Raw genomic sequence first — 24,121 nt, forward strand, 5'->3', positions numbered from 1 at the left:
AATTGATGTAAGTACAAGATATATTGCAATGTTGTGTGGTATAAACATTCATAGTGCAGCATTAGGTGTGTCAGAAACTTTGAAAAATATTGAATAATTCGACCTCCTGTCTTTCCAAGCTTATAACTACTCGAAAAATGTAATTCAAACCCTAATTCTTTTTCAATTAAAGGGGAAAGGACCAAGGTTTTATTTAAAAAAAAAAAAAAAAAAAAAAATATAAGCAATTGGGTTTTTAAAAAAAAAATGGTTTTAAACTTCGGACTTTACAGGTAAATTAAAAAAAAAACGGTTCTTTTTTTTTTGTTTTAAATTAGAATATATTATTTATTGATCTTTTATCTTCAATTTGTGATATATAAAAATTTGGAACATAAATTAATTATTTACTTTTTAATAGACATTTCAAAATAGGGGAGGCGTGAATTAAAAAAAAAAACGTTTGTCTAAAATATTATATTCGGTTTATTGGAAAGAGCATAAAATTTCACATTGACCCTGAAAATATCATAAAAATAGAATCAATAGAAAAATTTTCATAGATTTTTAAAGTTTAAAAATTGAAAAATACTGAACTCGTAAAATTCAATTAATTTCATTACTGTCTTTTAAAAAATAAAAAATAATATTTCTATTACTTTTTATACAACGTTAATAGTTTATTTTAGAAGTATAATCCATAAAGAAAATAAACAACCCACTTTTAAAAGAGAAATTATGAGTTTTTTATATTTTATTCGCAGTATCGTGTTAGGGGTGTCAAAAATTCCGATACACCTAGTGCAGCATGTTTAGTGGGTTGCATTGATGCATGCAACAAACGGCAGGGAGAAATATTTAGCTAAGAATAGAAAACCCACGTAAAAAATCAACTGGCTCTTTAAAATAATAATGTCATTTTTTTTTTTTTTTTTTACGACTGTTCTCGTCCTGTCATTAGCACAACGCTTCCACCAATGTAATCTCTAACCTTCTTTGGGTGTATCTTATTAACTCTAGAATCTTTCTGACGCACTCCGGAATCCACCTGGAATTTTGAATGGAACTTTTAATATACAGAGGTAGCATGCTCTCGTTCTGTCAGCCATAACTAGATAAAAGTCTTAAGTAATTTGCAATTGTATTCTTAGTATTCCCTGCACTGAGGACTGAACAGTCAACCTCCGGAACAGTGTCACATCTGAATTTTACCTAATATTATATCTATTACTAGCAGGGATGCCCAGCGTTGCCCAGGTATTTGTGAAAAAACAAAAAAGTGTTAGAAGGTAGGCAGGCTTGAACCTGTGACGCGAAGGCGGAAAAGAAAGTGAAAGAAAATGTGAGAGTTTACATCTACGCAATGACACAAACGGAAGTGTAAAGCGTTCAAATTTAGCGATGAAAAAGAAATGAATGAGTTGCTAATTAAGTTAAGAATCACGCAGGCACAGAAATGAATGTCTGGCTGTAAGCCAGTTAAGCTTTCAGCTTTCTGCCGTATTTGTTTTTTAGGAAAATCAGCTCCTCCCAAAAAGGGGGAACTCTGGCAGTGTCCAAATGAATAGCAATTGTCTGATACGAAGGGTTTCCCCCGCATTGATCAAAGCTAATTGCCTTCTAGACGTCAAGGCATGGAAGGCCAGGAGGTGCTCAACTTTGCTTCGATCAGTTTTGCTTTATCTATATGAAAAAGACAAACAAACTCTGGAAAGGATGGGACGAAGGGAATTTTTCAAAGATCAACAAAATAAAGATAGAGACAACGTTCGTTTTCAAATCTGCGATATCAAAATCTAGGGAGTATAAGGATAATTCTACGTAACCGTAACCAACGCGAACTTAGAGTGTGTTAACATAGACTCTTTCTTTAAGATATCTCCACAAGAAAAAGTTGAGGCTAATCTAGTCTGAGGAATGTGGTGGCCATTTGACATTGCCATAGCGAGAGATAATATGCGAAGCTGAAAATGGGTAACATTTAAAAGACATTTTTCATAAATAAAGATTATTTAATTTTTGCATTTTTTAAAAAATTTCCCAATTCCTTAGTCAGATTGTGCTAAAATTATAGAAAGATATCATCAAAGGTAAAGAATTTAAGTTCAAAACCCCAAATGGGGCACTCTGAATAGGAACAAAAATTAAAATTGTCTCCATTAACTGAGACCAGAAAATGTGAAGTGTAGTATCAGAACAGATTCACTTGTTCCTAGCCAAAAAGCCAATGTTTCTCCAGGAAAGGGACCTCTTAGTTTTTGAGAACTGAAACTAAAATAAAATGAAACAGAAAGGAGAGATTATTCCAAAGATGGTAAAAAGTATATGTATCATCGTACATTCATTGACCCTTATCCTCGAGAGGACCTTAAGACTTGATAAATGGTGACTCACTTGTTAAAAAAAAAAAAAAAGCACAAAGGTCATTTACTTACATTTTTTTCTGTTATATAACAAGTCCTCTCTGTCGGATGGTCAACAGGGACTAAGAAAGAATTCTGGTGTTGAAAGTCGATCACGTATTGGTCGGAAAATTGCTGTGTGACCTTGTTTTAATGAGATTTAATTCACCGCTTGTTAAGGCTCAAGGGGAATAACTCTTCTAAAATATTTTCAGCTTCACTTGAGATAACTTTGATCGTTTCAAATATAGATCAGGTAAAAAGTATTTTTGAAGGCTTACAATGTAGAAATGTACAGTCGTTATTGGCAGATAAATAAATAATCTATTTATTTATTTATTTATCTGCCCATAATAACTGTACATGCCTGCATTGTAAGCCTTCAAAAATACCTTTTATTTGTTAAACAATGATTCAAGCAAACCATGCCATTCTTTTTATAGATTGGGTAAGTTTTTTTTGTTAAATTGTTTAAATGTTATTTTCTTGAAACTCTGGCTGTATATTGTGAAGTTTAATGTTTATCGTTAGTGTGAACCATATTATATTCATTAATTTAACAAATTTATTTCAATAAATTTTATTTCTTAAATTTCTTTTTTCTTTCTAGCAAAATTGATGATAATCTCTCCAAACAAACCAAAATCTATCCACTGCCTCACATGTATGTTATCAAAGATTTGGTGCCGGTAAGTAACGTTAGTTTTAATTAATAGTGAACAACTGTTCACAAAAATTTAATTCATATTCAGAAAAGTTTTAATAAAATGAAAATATTTTTCTTTTAATGATGTACGTTTTATTAGTTCTTATGTACAAACTAGTTGAAATACCTGTCTATGTTGGGTAAGTAGTCATATTTTCAATAATTTTAAAACTTCATTGGTTGTGGAGTCTGGAATGGGATAAATTTGTTGCACGAACATTCTGATGCATGGTAAATTTATTGCCTGAGGAATCTAGGTTGCAGTAAATTTGTTATCTGAGTCAGATCTGAGATTTAGAATACCTGCTATTAAGTACTATAATTGAACAGGTAGGAAGGATCGTCTGCCCTTACCATAACAGTAAGGGTGGGTGACATCAGACTCATATGAGAATAAAGCTGATTTGTTTTTCATCTTACTCTCTCACTCTTTCTTTCTTTCTATATTTCAGTAAATTTGAATGTTTTTACCAACAGCTAGTGTCTCAATCGCTCAGTGAACATTCCACCCTGGAATACTTAAAATAACCACAGTTCACTACTTTCATTTTCTGAAGGATAAAAAACAAGTGAACGATAACAAATTTTATTGATCATATGAGAATTATTTACAGATCAAGTGGCTTCGAATCGAAGATTGTGGACTGCAGATTACTATTAGTTCAGTGATGAACTGGTCACTGAACAAAGCAAAGGAGAGTAGTATGGTAGCCCTAGATATATCTAAAGCTTTTGACAAGGTATGGCACGATGGTCTTCTAAGTAAAATCAGATTATATGGTATCTCTGGAAGAATACATAATGTAATCAAATCCTTCTTAAGTAGGAGAAAAATCCAGGTTGTCCATCTAAACAATATGATATAAATGCGGGAGTACCTCGGGGTTCTATTCTTGGACCTTTATTATTCCTGATATTAATAAATGACCTCTCTGATAAAATTGTTTATGAGATGGGTATATTTGCTGATGACACCACTCTCTATAGCAGGCACAAGGAGAAAACAAATGAGCACATATCTAAGAAAACACTAGATGAAGACCTCCAATCTTTAGTGAATAGGGGCATAAATGGATGGAATGGATGGTCACATTCAATGCTGCCAAGACTAAGCTTGTTTTTTTTTCAATAATTACAAGAAACTTTCTCTACCACCAATAGCAATGGCCAAATACACATTACCTGAAAGTACTTCCTTTAAACTCCTTGGCCTAACATTCACAGGGAACATGAACTGGAATAGATATATAGAGAGCATTGCCAAGGCTACTGCGAAAAAAGTGGGCTCTCTTTACCGTGCTAGAAAGCTACTCACACCTGAAAGTATCCTGTACCTCTATAAGGCCACCATTCGCCCTTGTATGGAGTACTATTGTCATATTTGGGCTAGTACATCTGCTACTTGTCTCTCACTTCTTGACAGGGTTCAAAAGAGAGTCGCCAACCTGATAGGTCTTGAACTGTTAACTAGGCTTCGGCCTTTGTCCCATCGATGAAAAAAGTAAGAACAAAAAAAAGTTTTAAAAAGTAAAATGCTTGCAGTATAAATCAAAAAGTAATTTAATAAACACATTTGAAACTATTTTTTTTTTGTATCAGTTGTAAAATTATTTTATAGTATCAGCACAAATAATCTTCAATTTTAAAAAAAAATTTATTTGTTTGTTATTTTATTATTTTATTTGTTAGTTTATTTTTTTATTTTATTTGTTTATTTATTAATTTATTTTTTATTTTATTTTGTTTGTTTATTATTATTATTTGTTTGTTATTTTGTTGGTTAATTTATGAGTTTATTTTATTTAATTTATTTACATAGCAGTCATCATTTATTAAGGCCCAGAGGCCACTTAAGGATAAAGGTTAAAGAGTGTGCAGTAGTCAATGGGACAATATCATAGGAATCATTAGAAGTGTAAATTTGGTAAATTTGTTAACTTAAGGGGAACGGCTCGTCAAGAACTTGTTTACTTTGAACTTGAAGACAACCATATTGTAGTCAGCTGGAAAACAGAAAAACGGAAGACAGTTCCACATGTGTGCAATTCTAAGAAAGAAGCTTTGTTTATGGAATCTATGTTTATGCTTAGGCACGGATAAAGAGTGGGCGAAATTATGGATAGTGTTTTCAGCTAAACGAGTGTTTCTCATGAAAGTTTGGTGAGGGGGGGCGTAGATTAGAGCTCAGACGAACACTTACCATGAAAATAACGATAAAGCAGAGACAGGCTTGCAACGTCTCTTTTGTGAGAAAGACGTTGCAGGGAAGAGAAAACCAATTCCCTCCCAGTTTCTTGCCTACTTAATTGTCCTGACATGCAGAAATTTAAATGTAAGTGAACGGATATCTTGCTGCTCAACTCCCTATATAGAGTTCCATTTAGATATTGTTTCAAATAGTGGCCCCTTACATCCAAGTGACAATATGTCTTGTTTTGGGTGAATAAGAGTATAAAAAAACCCAAAAAAACCGTTCACCTATATAACACCTACTCTACAGAAAAATAACCCTAATCCAACACACGGTGGATGTGAAACTGAATATGATGATAAATGTGTTTCTTTTGTTTTCCGAATCTTTGTAGGATATGAATAATTTTTACGCGCAGTATGCTTCCATTGAACCTTATCTGAAAAAGAAGGACGCAAATGAGGAAGACATCGGCAAAGAACAGTACCTGCAGTCGATGGAGGATCGTGCGAAATTGGTGAGTCAAATTTTTTTTTTTTTTTTTTTTACATAGGCATCACCACTTATCAAGGTCCGGAGACCACTCGAGGATAAGGGTTAAGAGTGTACAGAAAGAAATGTTAGAAATGTTTATATACGCCCTAGATTATAATGTCTACGATTTGCAAAGGGACGTCATGTCTAGATTTATTTTGATCGACTTTTATAAAATTTCTGCTATTTCACTGTGTCGCGTGTTTGTTCGGCTTTTTTGTATAAATAAACTGAAACTGATGGAGTAAAAAAAACTCCTCGGCTTACCTGCCAGGGACGTCCAGAAAGCAAATCAGCTTTGATCAATGTGGTAAAAACCGTCATATCAGACAATTGCTATTCATTTGGACACTCCCCTATTTTATGGGGAGGTGGTCCCCCCCCCCAACATCTTGGGAAAACAAAACACTGTCTCGCAGCCAGAGTTAAGTGTGGGATTTCATTTCCCCTATGGCGTGACGTTTGACCTCATTAAATTCACGCACACCTGTCACATAACTTTTTAATCGTTTAATTTCACCCACTCTCATTCCACTGCCTTCGTAGTGTCGAGGTAAGTGATCATGCTTTTTTTCCGCCTTTGCCTCAAGGATTCAGGTTCTAGCCTACCTCCCTTCCAAAACTTTTTTCTTTTACACCGACAAACACCCGGGCAATGCTGGGCACCCCCGCTAGTCTATATATATAATGGGCAAAATGGGTGCGTACGCTTATGTATGTCCACGAAAGGCTTTTTAAGTTTTAAAAAATTCCCTCCGTACGGTCCTTTTGAGTGTTTGTTTGTCTCTTTTGTATAAATATAGTGAAACTAATCGAACACTGGCACCAACTCCCGACCTTCCTCCGGGTAGTATCTCTTCTGTAATTGGTCCTTGGTCAGTGTAGAGGAAACCCTTAATTCTGAGACAATTACTATTTATTTGGATACTGCTAAAGTGCCCCCTTTTTGGGGGAGCTGCTTTTCCCCAACATTAAAAAAGTCCTTGTGTCTAATTTGCTTTTGTGGGGAAACAAATAAATAAAATGGCAGAAAGCGGGAAGCTTAACTGGCCTCAGCAACATTCATTTACTGCGCGTGTGTGACAACCATGAACTTTAATTAATTACCAACTCATTGATTTCACTATCCGCTATGGCATAATGGTTAGCGAGGAAGACTAATTACACATTTTCGAGTTTGATCTCATATCTCTCTCTCTCTCATCTTTTTATTTTGTCTTTGTGCCAATATTCTCCACCTACCAACTCATTTAATTCACTATCCTTTTTTTTTTCACGTTCTTTTCCACCTTCGCGGTATGGATTCAAGCCTACCTGCCTACAACCATTTTTTTTTTTTTTTTTTTTTTTTTTTGCTCAACAAACACCTCCAAACACCCGGGCAATGCCGGGCAACCCCGCTAGTTGCATAAAAATAAAGCAGTACTTGATTTTGTGATTTAAAATATGAACGAAGATTATCATAACAATCAAGACGAAAATGAAGGAGTATCAGCTTTGAAGTGTGTTTTGCACTCAATTTTCAGTGAAAAATAATTTGTGCTCATAGATATATTTTTTATATAGATGTCATATATTACAGCAGATGAGAACTGCTTTAATTAGAAGGAGTTCTCTTATGTTCCTTATGGAATTACAAATTTATAAAAATTCTAACGCGTTTCTACACATAGCGAACACATGGACACAAAACCTGTGACATTACGGTAAACATAATTATTGCTCCTTAATTCCAATAATACTGTTTTTAACCACAAGCGGGCATAGCACATTACTTCCGTTTCCGTTCTCTTGCTCTCTTCTTCCTTCGATATCACATGCAAAAGACTCACGCAAATACTGTTTTTTTTTTGTACGTCTTACGGTATTGAACTGTGTCTCACTATTTATGTAACATTTACTGCAAATAAATGTATATCAGTTGTATAATATAATTTCGGTGAATTTGTGTATTCATTCTTGGCTAAGAGGACCAAGCGACTTTTTTCCATTATCCTCTACGCTATCCTCATTTAAAAACGTTGCAATATAAAACCTTTTACCAAAATGATTTGATTCAAATTAAATAATCTAAAGATGATTTTTATATTTAAATTAAAAAATACTAATCATTTTATCACATTTTAGTTTTATATCCCCTGATCCCCATTTTATAATTGTTTTTAATACTTTGGGCCCCATTTCATGATTGTTTTTGACCCCTTGGGGCCAATTTCATGATTGTTTTTTTGACCCATTGGGCCCAATTTCATAATTGTTTTTGACCACACTTGGCTCATTTCATGATAGTTTTTGATCCCTGGGAGCCCATTTCATGATCCCTTTTGAACCCTTAGGTCCCATTTCATGATTGTTTTTGTAATCCTTGGGCCCAATTTCATAATTCTTTTTGACTACACTTGGCTCATTTCATGATAGTTTTTGACCTCTCAACCCTTTTCTACAAGGGTTTTTGACTCATTTCATTATTGCTCGACCAATTATTATTTTATTACTCGTTTTGATGCCATGACCCATTTTATGACTTCTTTTGGTTTTGATTTCTTTTTTCTTTCTGACAAATTCCTGAGTCTTAAGCTTTCTTAACGTTTCTTGAGCCACTAGTGTTTTTTCTCAACCTTCAAATTGAATGCGTGCATAAATTCATACACTTTTTTGTATTTTATTAGTTTGTTCATCTTTTTATCCTCAAACATAATGTAACAGCTAATAATGAAAGGAGAGTGAGGGAGAGATGTATGAAGCAAGTTTTTAACCCGGATGCTTTTAGTTAAAATTCCGGTACTTGTACAGTTTCGTCAAGACGTTAAAAAATGAAAATATCGAAAAAAGTTTAAATTGTATGTATCCATTATGGGACGAAGTTCTCTGAAAAAAAAATTCACTTAATTTCATCAAGTATTTTTTTTTTTTTATGATACCGAGCAATATGTTTGATTTTTAGGAAAAAAAGCTAGTATTAGATATGGGGAGGGGTGTCAGCGCTTTAACTGGAGTTATCTCCCTTTGTCATTTCTAAAATTCAAACAAATTTTTTTTTTTAAATCCAAGATGGCCGCCTTCAACGCACTCTCATAAAAACATGTTTTTCCGCTCTAAAAAAAATAACTACTTGATGAAATTAAGTGAAATTTTTTTTCAGAGAACTTCGTTCTATAACGGATACATACAATTTTAACTTTTTTTTTTCGATATTTTCATTTTTTAATGTCTTCACAAAACTGTACAAGTACCAAAATTCCTGTACACGGTTAGGGTTAGTACATTCTCATTTTCTGTTCAATCACACTCTTAAGTAAATTTCATTAAACAATATCTGATGGTTTTCTTTGTTATTGTTGCAAAATTCAAAAATTGAATTTCTAGTGAAACCAATGGTATCTACCAAATTGTACTGAATTGAGTTTTGCAAAAAAAGAAATTTGAGAGTTCTAATTCAAACAAAAGAGAGGTAAATATGTTCTGAAAACTGAAAATCTTTTGCTAATTTAACAAAACTTAATTTTCGCTAATTGTCTTTGAAAACTGTTTATAACTAGCAGTTTAGTCCGGCTTTGCTCGGGCCCTATATACTGTTTATAACTTGCACGTGTGAATGCACTATATGTAAGATTTCAAATGTTTAGACCAAAAATTGTCTGAGTAATTTCATAGAGACTGCAGAGTGAAATTTTTATAACTTGGACCCCAATTTTGACCCTGTAACATTTATTATTTAGGTCTCAAATCAAAATAAAGTTTTACCTATGTCCAAGTTACTTACATTTTAAATTTCAAGTGTTTGGATCCAAAATTGGTGGAGGAATTTGGTAGAATCTGCAAAGGTCAACTCTTTCAACTTTGACCTTTTGGCAGCCAAATTTTCGCCCCGAAACTGATTAAAATGCTTGCCACATGTCTGAATACCTGTTATGTATAAATTTTAAATGTTTAGACCCAAAATTGGCTGAGTAATTTGCTAGACACCGCAATGGTAAAATCTTTTGAACTTTGACCCTTTGGGAGCTCAAATTTTTTACCCAAACCGATTACAAAGCTTGTCCTATCTCTGAATACCCTTTATGTAAAATTTCAAATATTTAGACGAGAAATAATTTGATAGACCACAGAGGTCAAATTGTTTTTAACTTTGACCCCAATTTTTACACCTTAACATGTATTTTTTTGGGTTTAAATCAAATTAAAAAGTTTGATCCATGTCCAAGTAACCTACATTTAAAATTTCACGTGTTTAGACCCAAAATTTGTAGAGGTGTTTGGTAGAGTTTTCAAAGGTCAAATCATTAAACTTTGACTCCAAATAAGATATGATTACCTCCCTTGATTTCAGAAGAAACTGGTCATAGTAAGATTTGAATAATAAGAATCACAAAGATGATCATAACGTCCATTTTTATGATGACGTATTGGATGACTTTTAGAAATTGACTTCCAAACTAACCTATTTCTGACCCAGTCCTTATTTATCTCTCTTTTTCTCAAGTACCTCTTTATTACTTTCTCTTATGTTTTTCTTGGCCTTCACCTGTTGACCCTGCTGTTCTTCAGCTACTAACCTAAACATTTTCAACCATTCAGTCATCATGTTCGGTTTAAATCCATTTTACATGCTGGCATTGGACAACTTTTAGAACTTAAATTCCAAGCTAACCTATCTCTGACCATGTCTTTATTTATCCCTCTTTCTTTTAAACACATTTTGATCACTTTCTTTTATGTTTACTTTGGCCTTCTCCTGTGAACTGAACTTGCTACTTCAACTGTTCTACATCTACTTGCCCAGAAACTCTCATCCATTCTTTCAATATGCAATTATCTACCCCTCTTTCCTCAATGAAAGTTTTCTAAGAAAAATAATTTTGTTTTTTTTTTCTTTTCCAGGACGGCTTGTATGAATGCATATTATGCGCTTGTTGTAGTACGGCTTGTCCTAGCTACTGGTGGAACTCTGACAAATATCTTGGTCCTGCGGTTTTGATGCAAGCCTACAGGTAAATACAGCTCATATTTCTATTCGTGTCCTCCTCCAAAGGAGGGGGGGGGGTCCAAAATTGACATTCTTCTTAAAAGTAACAGTTCTGTATATGGAAAATGCGGCACTTGTACAGTTTAATCAAAAAAAAAAAATTCATTTAATTTGATCGAGTAGTTTTTTTTGTTTTTTTTACAGTGAAAAAACATGTTTTTATGAGAGCGCGTTGAAGTCAGCCATTATGGAAATTTTTAACATGCCACGGGGAGATAACTCCATGTAAAGCGCCGACACTCCCTCCCCATCTTTATCACTAGCTTTTCTTCCGAAAAATCGAATCTTTTGTTGGTATCATAACAAATTGATTTTTCGCTGTAACAAAAAAAAGTACTTCATGAAATTAAGTGAAAATTTTTTCAGAAAACTTTGTTCCATAACGGACATGTACAATATAACCTTTTTTCGATATTTTCATTTTTTAATGTGTTGATTAAATGTACAAGTACCGTAAATGTTTTAAAACACTTCAATAGAAAGGCCTTATCCTGCCTCGATAGAATTCAAAATAAACTTCGTAGCCTCATAGATGTCCTTTTTTCTTCCCTGCAACCTCTTTCTCACAGAAGAGATGTAGCGAGTTTGGCTTTGCTTTATCGTTATTTTCATGACAAGTGCTCGACTGAGCTTCAATCTATGGTCCCCCCTCGACAAACTTTCACAAGAAACACTCGTCTAGCTGAAAACACTATCAATAATTCCCCCCACTCTTTATCCGTGCCTAAACCTTAACGTAGATTCCATGAACAAAGCTTCTTTCTTAGAACTGTACGCCTGTGGAACTGTCTTCCGTTTTCCTGCTTTCCAGCTGTCTTCAAGTCCAATGTAAACAAGTTCTTGATAAGCCGTTCCCCTTAAGTTAACAAATTCACTGAATTTCCATTACTGACAATTACTATATTGTCCAATTGACTACTGTACACTCTTTAACCCTTATCCTCGAGTTGTCCCTGGGCCTTGATAAGTGGTGATGCCTATGTAAAAAAAAAAAAATGAAAAATGTACAAACATTATCGTCAAATTATATGAATACAACATTTAGGGAACTTTGACCCCCTTCCTCAATATATATATATATATATATATATATATATATATATATATATATATATATATATGTGTGTGTGTGTGCTATGTATTGATTTAAAGGTTATGAGGGTTTTTTGAAACATGAAAAACGATGTTACGTTTCGTATTTAATATTTTTATTGTTACTTTTTATATTTCAAGCGGGCCTCCGCTCTTGGTCACAGAAAAGTATCGAAATGAAAAAAAAAAAAAATTCATTTCGATACTTTTTTGTGACCAAGAGCGGAAGCCCGTTTGAAATATCAAAATAACAATAAAAATATTAAATACAAAAAGTAACATCGTTTTTCATGCTTCAAGAAACCCTCATAACCTTTAAATAACTATCCTAGAAGCATATATGGACTTTTAACATTATATATATTATTCAATAAAATAAAAAGCTATAGCAAACATCTAAATGACTACTTTAAATACAGTTCCTGATTTCAAAAAAAGAAAAACCAAAAGATTCATCTGCCTTACTTTTAATGCTAGGTTTATTTTTGGTGTCTTTTCAATTCAATAGAAATCCTCCTAAATTTGCTGATGAGGAGACCGTGCTTACCAAAAAAACTATGTATAATTATTCTACGTGACTTCATGTATACCACAAATAAAAAGCACGGATTTCCGAAACGATCGTACAGATAATTGACTTTGTTGTTGTTCCTTCTTATGAAACTGATTTTTAATTTAATTAAATTTTGATTGTTAAATTTAAAAAATTTTAAAACTTTTAAATTATAAATCACATTACTTAATATTGAATTAGCTCTAGGACATTTAACTATCGAGCTTATTATATATCTAAATTACAACGAGCATTTCCTGTATTTTAATTAAACTAGTAATTTCACTATTACATTAAAATACACTTAGCTCTTTAGACTATTATTCTAATCTCCTTTAAATTATATATATATATATATATATATAAATTTGTGTGTTTTTTCATGTACACTTATATATATGTTATATGCTTGTCTGTACATATCTAGGCTTATAGTATTTGTACTCGTATTTATGTGTGTATGTATATATATATATGTGCATAAGGAAACAAAATAAAAGACAAAATAACTACTATTTAATAAGCTTAAACATTCCCACCTATTAAAATATAAATTAAATGAATTAAACATCCAATCTAATACAAATAGGAAAAAGTTCAACATTAATTTCCAAACAATAATGAGAAGAAGAAATAAAAAATAAATAAAAAATTGAACAAAAAGACATCAAATTTTTATTGACGGACTAGTTGACCCAATTTAGTTGAAACACCTCTAAATGACCTGAATTGGATCTTCACTATCGATCCATCCATCGGTAACCATGACAACCATGCTCACTCAGCTTCCATTTCTCTCTCCCCTACTGTTTTCACACGCCCCTTCTATATTATTATATTACACCCTCCTCCTTACTATTTCCTCTAACCTTAAACCACCCTTTCAACCCCCCTTTTTAACCCCTCCCCCTTCTTTTAACAGAAACTAGATCTTCGGAATCAACTTAAACCCTTAAGAACTTTAATTTTTGCCCATCGCCAGCCATTTTCACTCCTCCAAATTTGAAAAGGTGTTGAACCGTTTTAATTTTTGTACCTTAATTCTTCCTGCCTGATGATATCTAATATGATTGAAATGCTCTGCACATCGTAGCAAGATATGACTGTATTTACATTAAAAAAAAGAAGAATATATGACCTGCTCTCTTATGATTGAGTACTATCAACGACCCCCTGTTGAAATTCAATTATTTTCTATTTTTGGATATCTTCCCACCGGAAATATATATAATATATATATATATATATATAGTCATCCACATACAGTACTGTTTCGCTGTTTCACAGCTCATCAGTGCGGCTAGACAGGCAACTACCTCAAGCCAGGATTGAAACCCGACCGTTTATACGGCAGTCAAGGCTTCTAACCATTACGCTATTGGCGGCTGCTTGAACGAGTAGTGAGTTTAACGATGTTTTGATATCGTCCGAAATACCTCCGCTCGATTTGTTTACACAAAGAGCGTCGCTTATATGCTAATGGTAATTCGTTTTTCACTTCTCAATATGCTCAACTCAAGGTGAGGAGCACTATAGTCATCCACATACAGTACTGTTTCGCTGTTTCACAGCTCATCAGTGCGGCTAGACAGGCAACTACCTCAAGCCAGGATTGAAACCCAACCGTTTATACGGCAGTCAAGGCTTCTAACCATTACGCTATTGGCGGCTGCTTGAACGAGTAGTGAGTTTAACGATGTTTTGATATCGTCCGAAATACCTACGCTCGATTTGTTTGCAAGGGGGTTAAAAAAGTATTGAAGGATTCTTTAATTGTGGACCTATCAAGATGTGTGAATCTCAACAGGTAGAATGCCCCTTAAATATAATAGTAGGATTATAGACGACAAAGCTATATATAGGTTTACTTGCCGATACAAAATTTTAGTCATCAAAATTAATTTGTTTCTTCATAAATATATCGCTATTTATTTGCCTCCCTTGTAGATCTGTTTTTAATGTGAGGAAAATCCAACTCCTCAAAAAGGTGCACTTTTTATTGAGATAAAGATAAATCGCTTCAGTCTAAAAAGATACCATCTTCACTGACCAAGAAAAGAACATATAGAATGTAATATCAGAACAGATACTAGACTTTGATCTTAGTCAAACTTTTACTCCTGGATGATGCCGGATAGATACAGCTAGTATAAGAAAATTTGGTGCTTGTCCAGAATTCCCCCATTAAAAAAAAAAAACAAACAAAAATAAAGCAAAAAAGATAATTTTTAAATGAACAGTGACAATATCGCAACACCATCTTGAAAACAAGGGAAATAACTCAAAATAATAAAACCTTGCAAGATTTTAGAAAACCACTTTTGACATCAGAAAAACTCTAATTTGCTTAAATGATTTCCTTTTTAAAAATAAAACTACTTGATCAATTTATGTGATTTTTGGAATGATTTTTTTTCCTTTCATCACAAGTACGTATATCATACAAATTTTTTTCCTTCCACCACAAGTACGTATATCATACAGATTTTTTGGGTTTGTATTACTGTACACATAGATTCGAAAAAGTTGTCAAAAAAACAAATATATAACAAATAAATGTTATCAAAGGCAAGATAAGTTACTTTTCTACCTAACTGGATATATTTTTCGTGTTTTTATTCAATGTAACATGTTTATTCAGCTCGAAAACCATACAGTGTTTACCGATGTATTGGAACATTCAAGATGGCGTCTGATTCTCTCTTTAACACGGTAAGTTTGGGAAAAGATGTTATAAATAAAAAACCGGAAAAATACTGTTAAAAACTCGCTCAATATATGTTACCGTGACATAGGTTGACATATATTCGACGGGTTTTAATAGTATTTTGGATAGTTTTTTTTATTTATAACACCTTTTTCCAAACTTACGGTGTTAAAGAGGGTGTGAGACGCCATCTTGAATTTTCGAATACATCGGTAAACACTGTATGTTTTTCGAGCTGAATAAATATGTTACATTGAATAAAAACACGAAAAATATATTCAGTTTGGCAGAAAAGTAACTTATCTTGCCTTTGATAACATTTATTTGTTATATATTTGTTTTTTTGACAACCTTTTCGAATCTATGTGTACAGTAATACAAACCCGATTTTTTTTTGTAATTTTTGAGATGAGGATTCATTATTCATATTTGCATTCTTCGGACTACTATTTTCATCTTATTTTTACAACGTGTTGGTCGAGGTAACCTCTGACCTTTTTCAGGTGTATCTTGTTGAACCCTGGAGTCTTTCTGTCAAACTCTGGAATCTACAAAGAATTTCAAATGGAACCCTTTCTTTAATCCATGGGAGCAGCATGCTCTTGTTCCATCAGCCATAACTGGGTAAAAATCCTAAGTAATTTGCAGTTGTGTTTTAAGTGTCACCCATACTGAGGATTGAACCTTTAACCTCAAGAAGAGTGTAACTTACAACTAAATCTGACCAAGTACTTTATCCACGATGCTATGAGTTTGAAAAATCCAAATAATAGTTTTTTTTTTAAATTTAATTTTTTTGTTTAATAACGGGGCAAGTTTGGAAAAGCACTGAAAATTTTTTGTTGTCATCAAACCCTAACCTTTTTTGACATTTTTGATGAAACCTGACTTTTTTTTTTTTTTTTTTTCAGATGGATGATTGATTCGCGAGACGATTTCACCACAGAACGATTGAGTATGATGGAAGATAAATTTTCAGTTTACAGATGCCACACGATTATGAACTGCACAAAAACATGCCCAAAGGTAAATGCACTCGTCAAACATTGGCCTTGTGTATATTTTTATATTTTTAGCGATCATGTTTGAATTTCTCCTCGCTCCTATAATATAATAAAAAAAAATATTGAATTTTAAGTGAAACAAATGGTACCTACATAATTATCAGGTATCAAGTAGTAACATATCCAAAAATTATGAAAAACGATAAAGTAAAGAAATAATTATTAAGAAAAAAAGAAATTTATAAAAGTAAGCGAAGTCACTATGTTACGCTTACTAAAAAAAAAGATAAGTTGACGGGGGAGATAATTAAGTTCTGTTGCTTACATCACGTAATAAATGTAATTCAAAATGTCGGACAAATTTTGTTCCTCACCTTTTATCAAAAACTGTTTTTCATTATTTCAATTATTTTTCTACCTTATCATTTTTCATCATTTTTGGATATGCTGCTATTTGCAACATGACAATTACGTAGGTATCATTTGTTTTACTTGAAATTCAATATTTTTTTTTTTGTTATTATAACATCGGAGCTCAAATTTCTCACCATCACACGTTAATGTGCTTGCATATAAGCACAGACACAAAGATCGAAACCTGAAAAATAATTTATTAAAACAATTGTTGAAAATTCAGAAAAAAGCGGCCAACTAATGAATACACATCATTCTCATTTCCTATTGTTGAATACTTTCATAACTGCTGATTATGACAGCCCACCAACATGACTTCATAAGTATTTAATTTCCTTCAATTTAAATGTTAATTGCTAGTGGTTTAGAGGAAAAGCACTAAACTACAAAGCCATAGTTGGCTTTGTTCACGGAGTTTCAATCTCCAGACCTACAGTAATGATCAGTTCCTACACTGATGATTGCATAAGCGTGAAACACTAGGGTGCATATGTATAAAAATTGTTAATGTTTATTTAAAAAGCTTATAATCTAATATATAAAAGGCTATATGTCTGTCTGTCTGTTTCCATATTTTCAAACTCTATCTCCTCTGAAACTAAAAATCGCAGAACGGCGTTAGGGGCCTCAAATGACTGAATTTTTTACAAACCATTCTTTTATGGGTCTTTAGCTGTTTAAGTTAAAATAGTTTTTAAGGGGTCAAAAATGAGTCAAAATTGGAAAAAAAATCGTTATACATTTTGTCCATTCACCTTAGTTTATTTTTAATTTTTAATCAGTTCATATGCGTGTCACGTTGGTACAGTGGTAACGTCACCAGCTTTGAATGCTATAGTTTCAGTTTCAATTCTAGCTGATGGCATCCAAATACTTTTTTTTTTACTTTTGAAATAAATCACGATTGTATAATATTATATATGAAATCTGGGCAAATTAAAATATATTTAAGCGTATTTTAGGCCCAGGCAAAGTGCTAATTTCGCACAGGAACAACAGATCAAGTTTGGTCTCCTATTATTGGATTTCAAACTCTGAAAGGTTGGAACATAGACCACTGCTGTTGGAAAGGGAGACCTGGTAGTGGGAGAGGGCTGTGTTTGAGGTTGGAGTTCTGGGTTTAATCTTGTAGTGAGGAATATGTTGGCGAGGTTGACTGAGTTGGTTAGAGCAGGCCAGAGACAGTGAGAGAGAGAGAAAGAGTGAGTGAAAGAAAGAAAGATGTAAGAGTTTTAGAGACCATAAAAAGAAAAAGCCGTATCAGTTCCTACTAATATTGCATTGTATGGTCCAGACTCCACTGAAACGGTAATATGACAGCTCTAGTATTTTACACCTGCTGATAGGGCAACCTCCAAGGTCTAGGTCCTTAACTATCAGACGGATAATGTCAGCTCAGATAAAACGTTTACCTCCAGTATTCTTATTAGTGACATTAGTGTACTAAGTCATCTCAAGCTATTGCTCAGAAAAAAACAAAAAACTGCTAACCGAGTATACAGTTTTTTCTTCTCCCTTTTTTAGAAACATCACTCGGTGTTGATTCGGACTGAGGGACAAAATAGAGGAAAGAGAGAGTTACGGGGCTACCAAGAATGCCTTTTCTATTCTCCATTAAAAGAAAAGAGAAAACTAAGTATTGTGCCTAGTATAAGTAAAATTAACATTTTTTTTTTTTTTTGAGGAGGAAATGGCGTTAGGTTCCCATATCACTCACAATCTATTAAGAAAAAAGAGGAAGGATTGAGTGTCGTTTTCACAGCGTTCAAAATTCCATCCAGATTCCTAAACTTGGCAGAAACATTCTTGAGTTTGACAAGCTACACCTCAAGAAGGTTGGAGATTACATCGATCGAAACATTGTGAAAATGACACTCAAGATGGGAAGAGTTAGCCAATAAATCAAAATAATACAAATAACCGATCCTCATCCCAAAATTCAGAAATGTAATTTGCCGCCATTCAATTTTGAACGGATATTTTAGCATTTGTGAATTGACTTCAATTTTGAACTGATAATTTAGCATTTGTTGACAAACTTTCAAATTTTGAATGGATAATATTTTAGCATTTGTGAATTGTCTTTTGAAAATATTTTATTACTTATTTATTTTTGAATATTTTTTCAGCATCTTAATCCAGGTCTGGCAATCGGAGAAATAAAGAAGATGTTGGCTTTATACAAGAAGAACACATCAGCTCAAGCGGCGCATGCCTAATGGATGCAATAACACCCAACAGAAATCGACACAACATACTTGGCTTTATTAAGAAATAATTTTTTTTGTAAACAGAGAAATGTATACTTAGAAATTTAAGGGTGACATGTGTAACACACACCGTTTATTTGCCTTTTTAAGTGTGACCCATGGAAACTCAGGTTCAGAAATGTTAATGAGTGTTAGATTGTTTTAAAATAGATTTTAATCATAATTAATCATAATAAAAAATTTTATGTTTCAACTTTTGGGATGAGCTTATATTTTCTTTTTCTATTTTATTTTGAATTATTTTCCTCCTGAAGCAAAACTATCCACCAAAATGTCTGATACATTAAAGAATGCATGATGACGTAGAAAAAATATAGTTTTGTAATTTGGATTATTCGCACTACTGTTTCTCATTTCGGATGGTATTTTCCCAACGTTTCCGTTAATGTAACCTCCGACCTTCTTCAAGTGCGTCTTGTCAAACTCCGGAATCTTTAATAGAATTCTGACTTGAATCCTTTATTTAATCCAGGAGGTGGCCATGGCCATGTAGAAGTCTTAAGCAATTTGTAATTGCATTCTTGATATCACTTGAACGGAGGATTGAACCATTAATTTCCCCGAAAGACGGTCGCTTCAAACTGATTATTAGTCATCAACACTACTACAAGGCCACAAACTTAAAAGAACTCTTTGATAAAGAAAATCCTAAAACCGTTCTAAATTTCTTAAAAAGAGCAAATCTTCACCATAAAATATAAAAACCATCAAATAACAAACTATACCAAAACATTGGCCGAATATACCCAGCGAAAATCGACTCTAAAATTATCAAAACTTTAAATCTTGTATATAGCATTAAATGACCCAAAGAAAGTTGATATGCTGGTTAAACAAACAAACAAACAAACTGATTCTTAGATTATAGTCAGCTAATGTACTTCCTAACTTCTGGAAGTGGTAACAAGTCAAATCAGTTCCTTCACTTTTATTTTTCTTCAGTATTTCTATTGTGAAGCGATTTATTGAAATAAAATATAAGAAAAGGACATTATTGAAAATCATGCAATAAAAATTAACAAAATTATAAAAAGATAAAAAATTAACAAAAATTAGTCTTTATTTGCACTTTTGATGACAAAATTAAAAAAAATAAAAGTTTTTAGTGTATTTGAAATTTTATAAGAAGTATGTTTATGAAATTATCAAAGTAAAGTTTTTTTTTTCTTTTGAATTTTAAAAATAAGTTTTTATTTCAATAGAATAGATATATACATAAATATATGTTTATGAAATAAAATTATTGAAATAAAATAAACAAAATTTTAAAAATCATAAAAAATTGTGTCCAATACATAATATTCTATTCCCAAAATAGTTTAAAAAGTGTTTTCAATAATTCTTTAAAAAAATGGAACTAATTTCAATCATTCTTAATTAAAATAAGACAGAAAACACTTTTAAAGGATTATTAAATAAAAAAAAAATAAACGGTCAGAAAAACATAAAAAAAAGTGCAAAAAAAAGTACAGCAAAGATATAAGTGTAAGAAAAAATACCAAAGGAACTGATTTGTCTTGTCACCACTTCCGGTAGCAGTTATGTCTAAATTTAGGAAGTACGTTAGCTGACTATAACAAATTATTACTTAGCGCTTATATCCAATATACCATAAATAATACTAAGAATACAATTACGAATTAAAACTTCTACCCGATCATGGCCAGTTGAGTGAGAGCAAATCAGGGTTCTGTTTGAAATTCTGTACGGATTCCAGAGTTTAACAAGATGCATCTAAAGTTACATAGGTTGTAAAAATAACATCCGGGAAGCTGAATTTCTAAAACCATCAAATATATGTCAACATGTAAAACGGGCGTTAAACCGAATCAAATGAGAACAATATTTTGGATAATCCAAATTATCCATCCTCAGCTAAAAAATTCTAAAACTTCTGTTTATAATCCCTAATACATTGTTGTCAGTGTATCTGATAAAAATATGATTTAACCGCAGAAATGCATTTGTGAAAAATGATGCTGAACACTTATTTATACAAAAATGGGATTTTATGGGAGGTGGTGGGGTAGATTATATGCTAAAGGATGCTAAGAGAATATTCTTGAGCAGGCAGTAGTGGAGTTACAAGAAGAAAGGAAAAGGATGAAGAAGCTGATATATATATATATATATATATATATATATATATATCCTTTTCAGATTAAATATGTTTTTAACTCTTTTTCAAAATGTTTTTTAACATGTTTTATTAACTGTTTTGCTCCTATATATATATATATAGCATGTCAGGAGGCGACGAAAAAGAATCCAATAAAGTGCTCGATCGTGAATGTGAGAGCTAAAGATACAATATTTATTTCAAGATCAAACCAATGGTACGCCTTTGAAATATGTATATATAGTGTTGAAATAAATATTGTGTGTATATATATATATATATATATATAATGGATTTCAATATAAATTTTGTTAATTAGAAATTACAACAATTTATTATTCGACAAAGAATATAAAAACTATGAGTATATATATATATATAGTCATCGACATACATTACTCTTTCGCTGTATCACAGCTAATGAGTGCAGCTAAACCAGCAACTACCTCAAGCTAGGTTTGAAACAGACCGCCTAGGCAACAGTTAGAGCTCCTAATCATTATGCTATTCGGCTGCTGCTAAGATGGGTAAGTGGATTAACAATGTTCAAAAATATATGGAATTCAATATAAACTCTTTAAATTAGAAATTACAACAATTCATTATTCAACAAGGAATACAAAACTTTGAGTCTATATATATATATATATATATATTTATATATAATATGTATATATATATATGATGAAAATAATGGAAATAGTATTCCGACAAAATAGAGAAAATAAAAGGAACAAACCGTATTATGTGTTCATCAACGTTTCGTCTTTATTTCGAGACTTCCTCTGGATGAATGAGATTAAGAAACAAAAAATACCAGTACAAAATATTTGAAAATGTTTCACGTGCACAGTGTGACGTAGTTCTATTTCAGAAAAACGGAAAAAGACGTTGGAAAATCAAAATTTATTTCAAATAAAGCGCGCTGGAGACTTCTTGAATCTGTGCTTATCGCAATTTCAAGCACAATTAAACAACGTGCAGGTTTCTATAACATAGCGCCATTAATAAGTAAACTTTTATTAAAAGAAAATTATTTAACTGTAGACACAGGTTAACTTTCTCACACCATTCAAACACCCTCTGTAATAATTAACACATAATCTCAATCAATAAATTACATAAAAAACACTCATTTCATTTCTGTCACAAACCTATATTTGAACTTCAACAGATATATCTTTTTTCCAATAAGAATATTAACTGCGTTCATAGTTTTAAAATTACATTAACGACTATATGACGTCACTAAAATTTCCTTCTCTTTAACAGCGCCAGCCCTACCCCCTCTTTTTTGATTTTTCAACGTTTTTTTCCGTTTCTCTGAAATAGAACTGCATCACACTGTGCACGTGAAACATTTTCAAATATTTTGTACTGGTATTTTTTGTTTCTTAATCTCATTCATCCAGAGGAAGTCTCGAAATAAAGACGAAACGTTGATGAACACATAATACGGTTTGTTCCTTTTTATTTTCTCTCTCTCTCTCTCTCTAATTCATGACGCTAAAGAAGGTAATCTATAATATAAAGGGCAGATGTCTGTGTATGTTTTTATGTCCAACTAAAAGTCAAAAACTATAAAACAAATATTGATAGAGTTAATATTTTCTTGATTGATTGATAAGTGCTAATATAGAGAAAAGAGAAACAGGGTGAGAGAGAGAGAGAGAAGATAAAGAGTGTTAGAGAGAGGCAGAAGAGAAAGTTGTTCCATCCTCTTTCCCAAATTTGAATACTGTGCACGTTTGAACTCTCATCGTCGAGTTTATCCTCGAGTTGCCTATTGGCCTTGATAAGTGCTAATATAGAGAGAAGAGAAACAGGGGTAGAGAGAGAGCGAGAGAGAGAGAGAAGATAAAGAGTGTGAGAGAGAGGCAGAAGAGAAAGTTGTTCCATCCTCTTTCCCAAATTTGAATACTGTGCACGTTTGAACTCTCATCGTCGAGTTTATCCTCGAGTTGCCTATTGGCCTTGATAAGTGCTAATATAGAGAGAAGAGAAACAGGGGTAGAGAGAGAGAGAGAGCGAGAGAGAGAGAGAAGATAAAGAGTGTGAGAGAGAGGCAGAAGAGAAAGTTGTTCCATCCTCTTTCCCAAATTTGAATACTGTGCACGTTTGAACTCTCATCGTCGAGTTTATCCTCGAGTTGCCTATTGGCCTTGATAAGTGCTAATATAGAGAGAAGAGAAACAGGGGTAGAGAGAGAGAGAGAGAGAGAGAGAGAAGATAAAGAGTGTGAGAGAGAGGCATAGGTGAATAATATCGAAATAATTTTGGAATAAAATGCTGACTAATTCAGAAAAAAATCTATTTATATAAATCAGTTTTTTTTTTTTGTGCGTGTGTGTCCGTCCAGCTAGAGAGGAGTGGGCAAAGGAGTAAGTGGAATTTGAAAAAAAATATGCGACACTTTTACCCCCCCGAGCAATGTTGGGTAGCCCTGCTAGTTCAGTATATAACAGGAGAAATTGATTCAATATATTACAAAAAGCAAGACTTTTCACTTCATGTAAAAATGTGATAAAGTTAATTTTGCTGATTATTATTCGATGTTCTTTCTGAAAAATGAAACATTTCTCTTCACCATCTTTTAAAGAACAAGTACAACAGTCATTATACAATGAAATTTGAAAATATTCACTGTGTAATGCTTTATGTTAAATAATTTCTGGTTAATTCTGTTGATCCTGTTATTAAATATTAACTGCACATGACCGGTGTTGCCTGGGAGTGAGTTATTTGCAATTTATTTGGCTTTTCTTTAAAAAAAGACAATGCCATCTTCTCTTTTTTTCAAGTGATTTTTTTTTATCAAACATTTATTTTTGAAAAAAAAAAAATATTTATTAAAATATTTTTTTTTTGCTAAGGAAATGGAAATAACTCTGTATTGATGAATACAAAGTTGTCTCTGCTTTTAAAGATGGCACACTTTTTTTTATATACTTTTAAAATATTTATTTAGAAATAAATTTTTTTATTTTCATATTTTTCTGTTTCAATAAAGTGGAAATAACTCTGTATTCAGCCATACAGAGTTATTTCAACTGTTTTTAAGATGGCATTCATTTGAAAATAATTCCAGCCTGACAAAGTTCTGGAAGGAATTGAATTGACTTAC

General features: G+C 32.5%; 1 protein-coding gene across 1 annotated transcript in view; it reads left to right on the forward strand.

The window, feature by feature from the left end:
* LOC145261105 (succinate dehydrogenase [ubiquinone] iron-sulfur subunit, mitochondrial-like) overlaps positions 1-19,075 on the forward strand; it is a 38,741-nt gene extending 19,666 nt beyond the window's left edge. Inside the window, exons 5-9 of the mRNA XM_080119322.1 lie at positions 2,992-3,070; positions 5,673-5,795; positions 10,694-10,803; positions 16,102-16,216; positions 18,738-19,075. Of these exons, the coding sequence (XP_079975448.1) occupies positions 2,992-3,070; positions 5,673-5,795; positions 10,694-10,803; positions 16,102-16,216; positions 18,738-18,827 (517 nt within the window). The 3' untranslated portion in view covers positions 18,828-19,075. The remainder of the gene's footprint in view (positions 1-2,991; positions 3,071-5,672; positions 5,796-10,693; positions 10,804-16,101; positions 16,217-18,737) is intronic.
* Positions 19,076-24,121: the final 5,046 nt, after the last annotated feature.

Source organism: Euprymna scolopes, chromosome 37, assembly GCF_053919585.1.
Source record: "Euprymna scolopes isolate OS-2025 chromosome 37, ASM5391958v1, whole genome shotgun sequence".
Classification (NCBI taxonomy): domain Eukaryota; kingdom Metazoa; phylum Mollusca; class Cephalopoda; order Sepiida; family Sepiolidae; genus Euprymna; species Euprymna scolopes.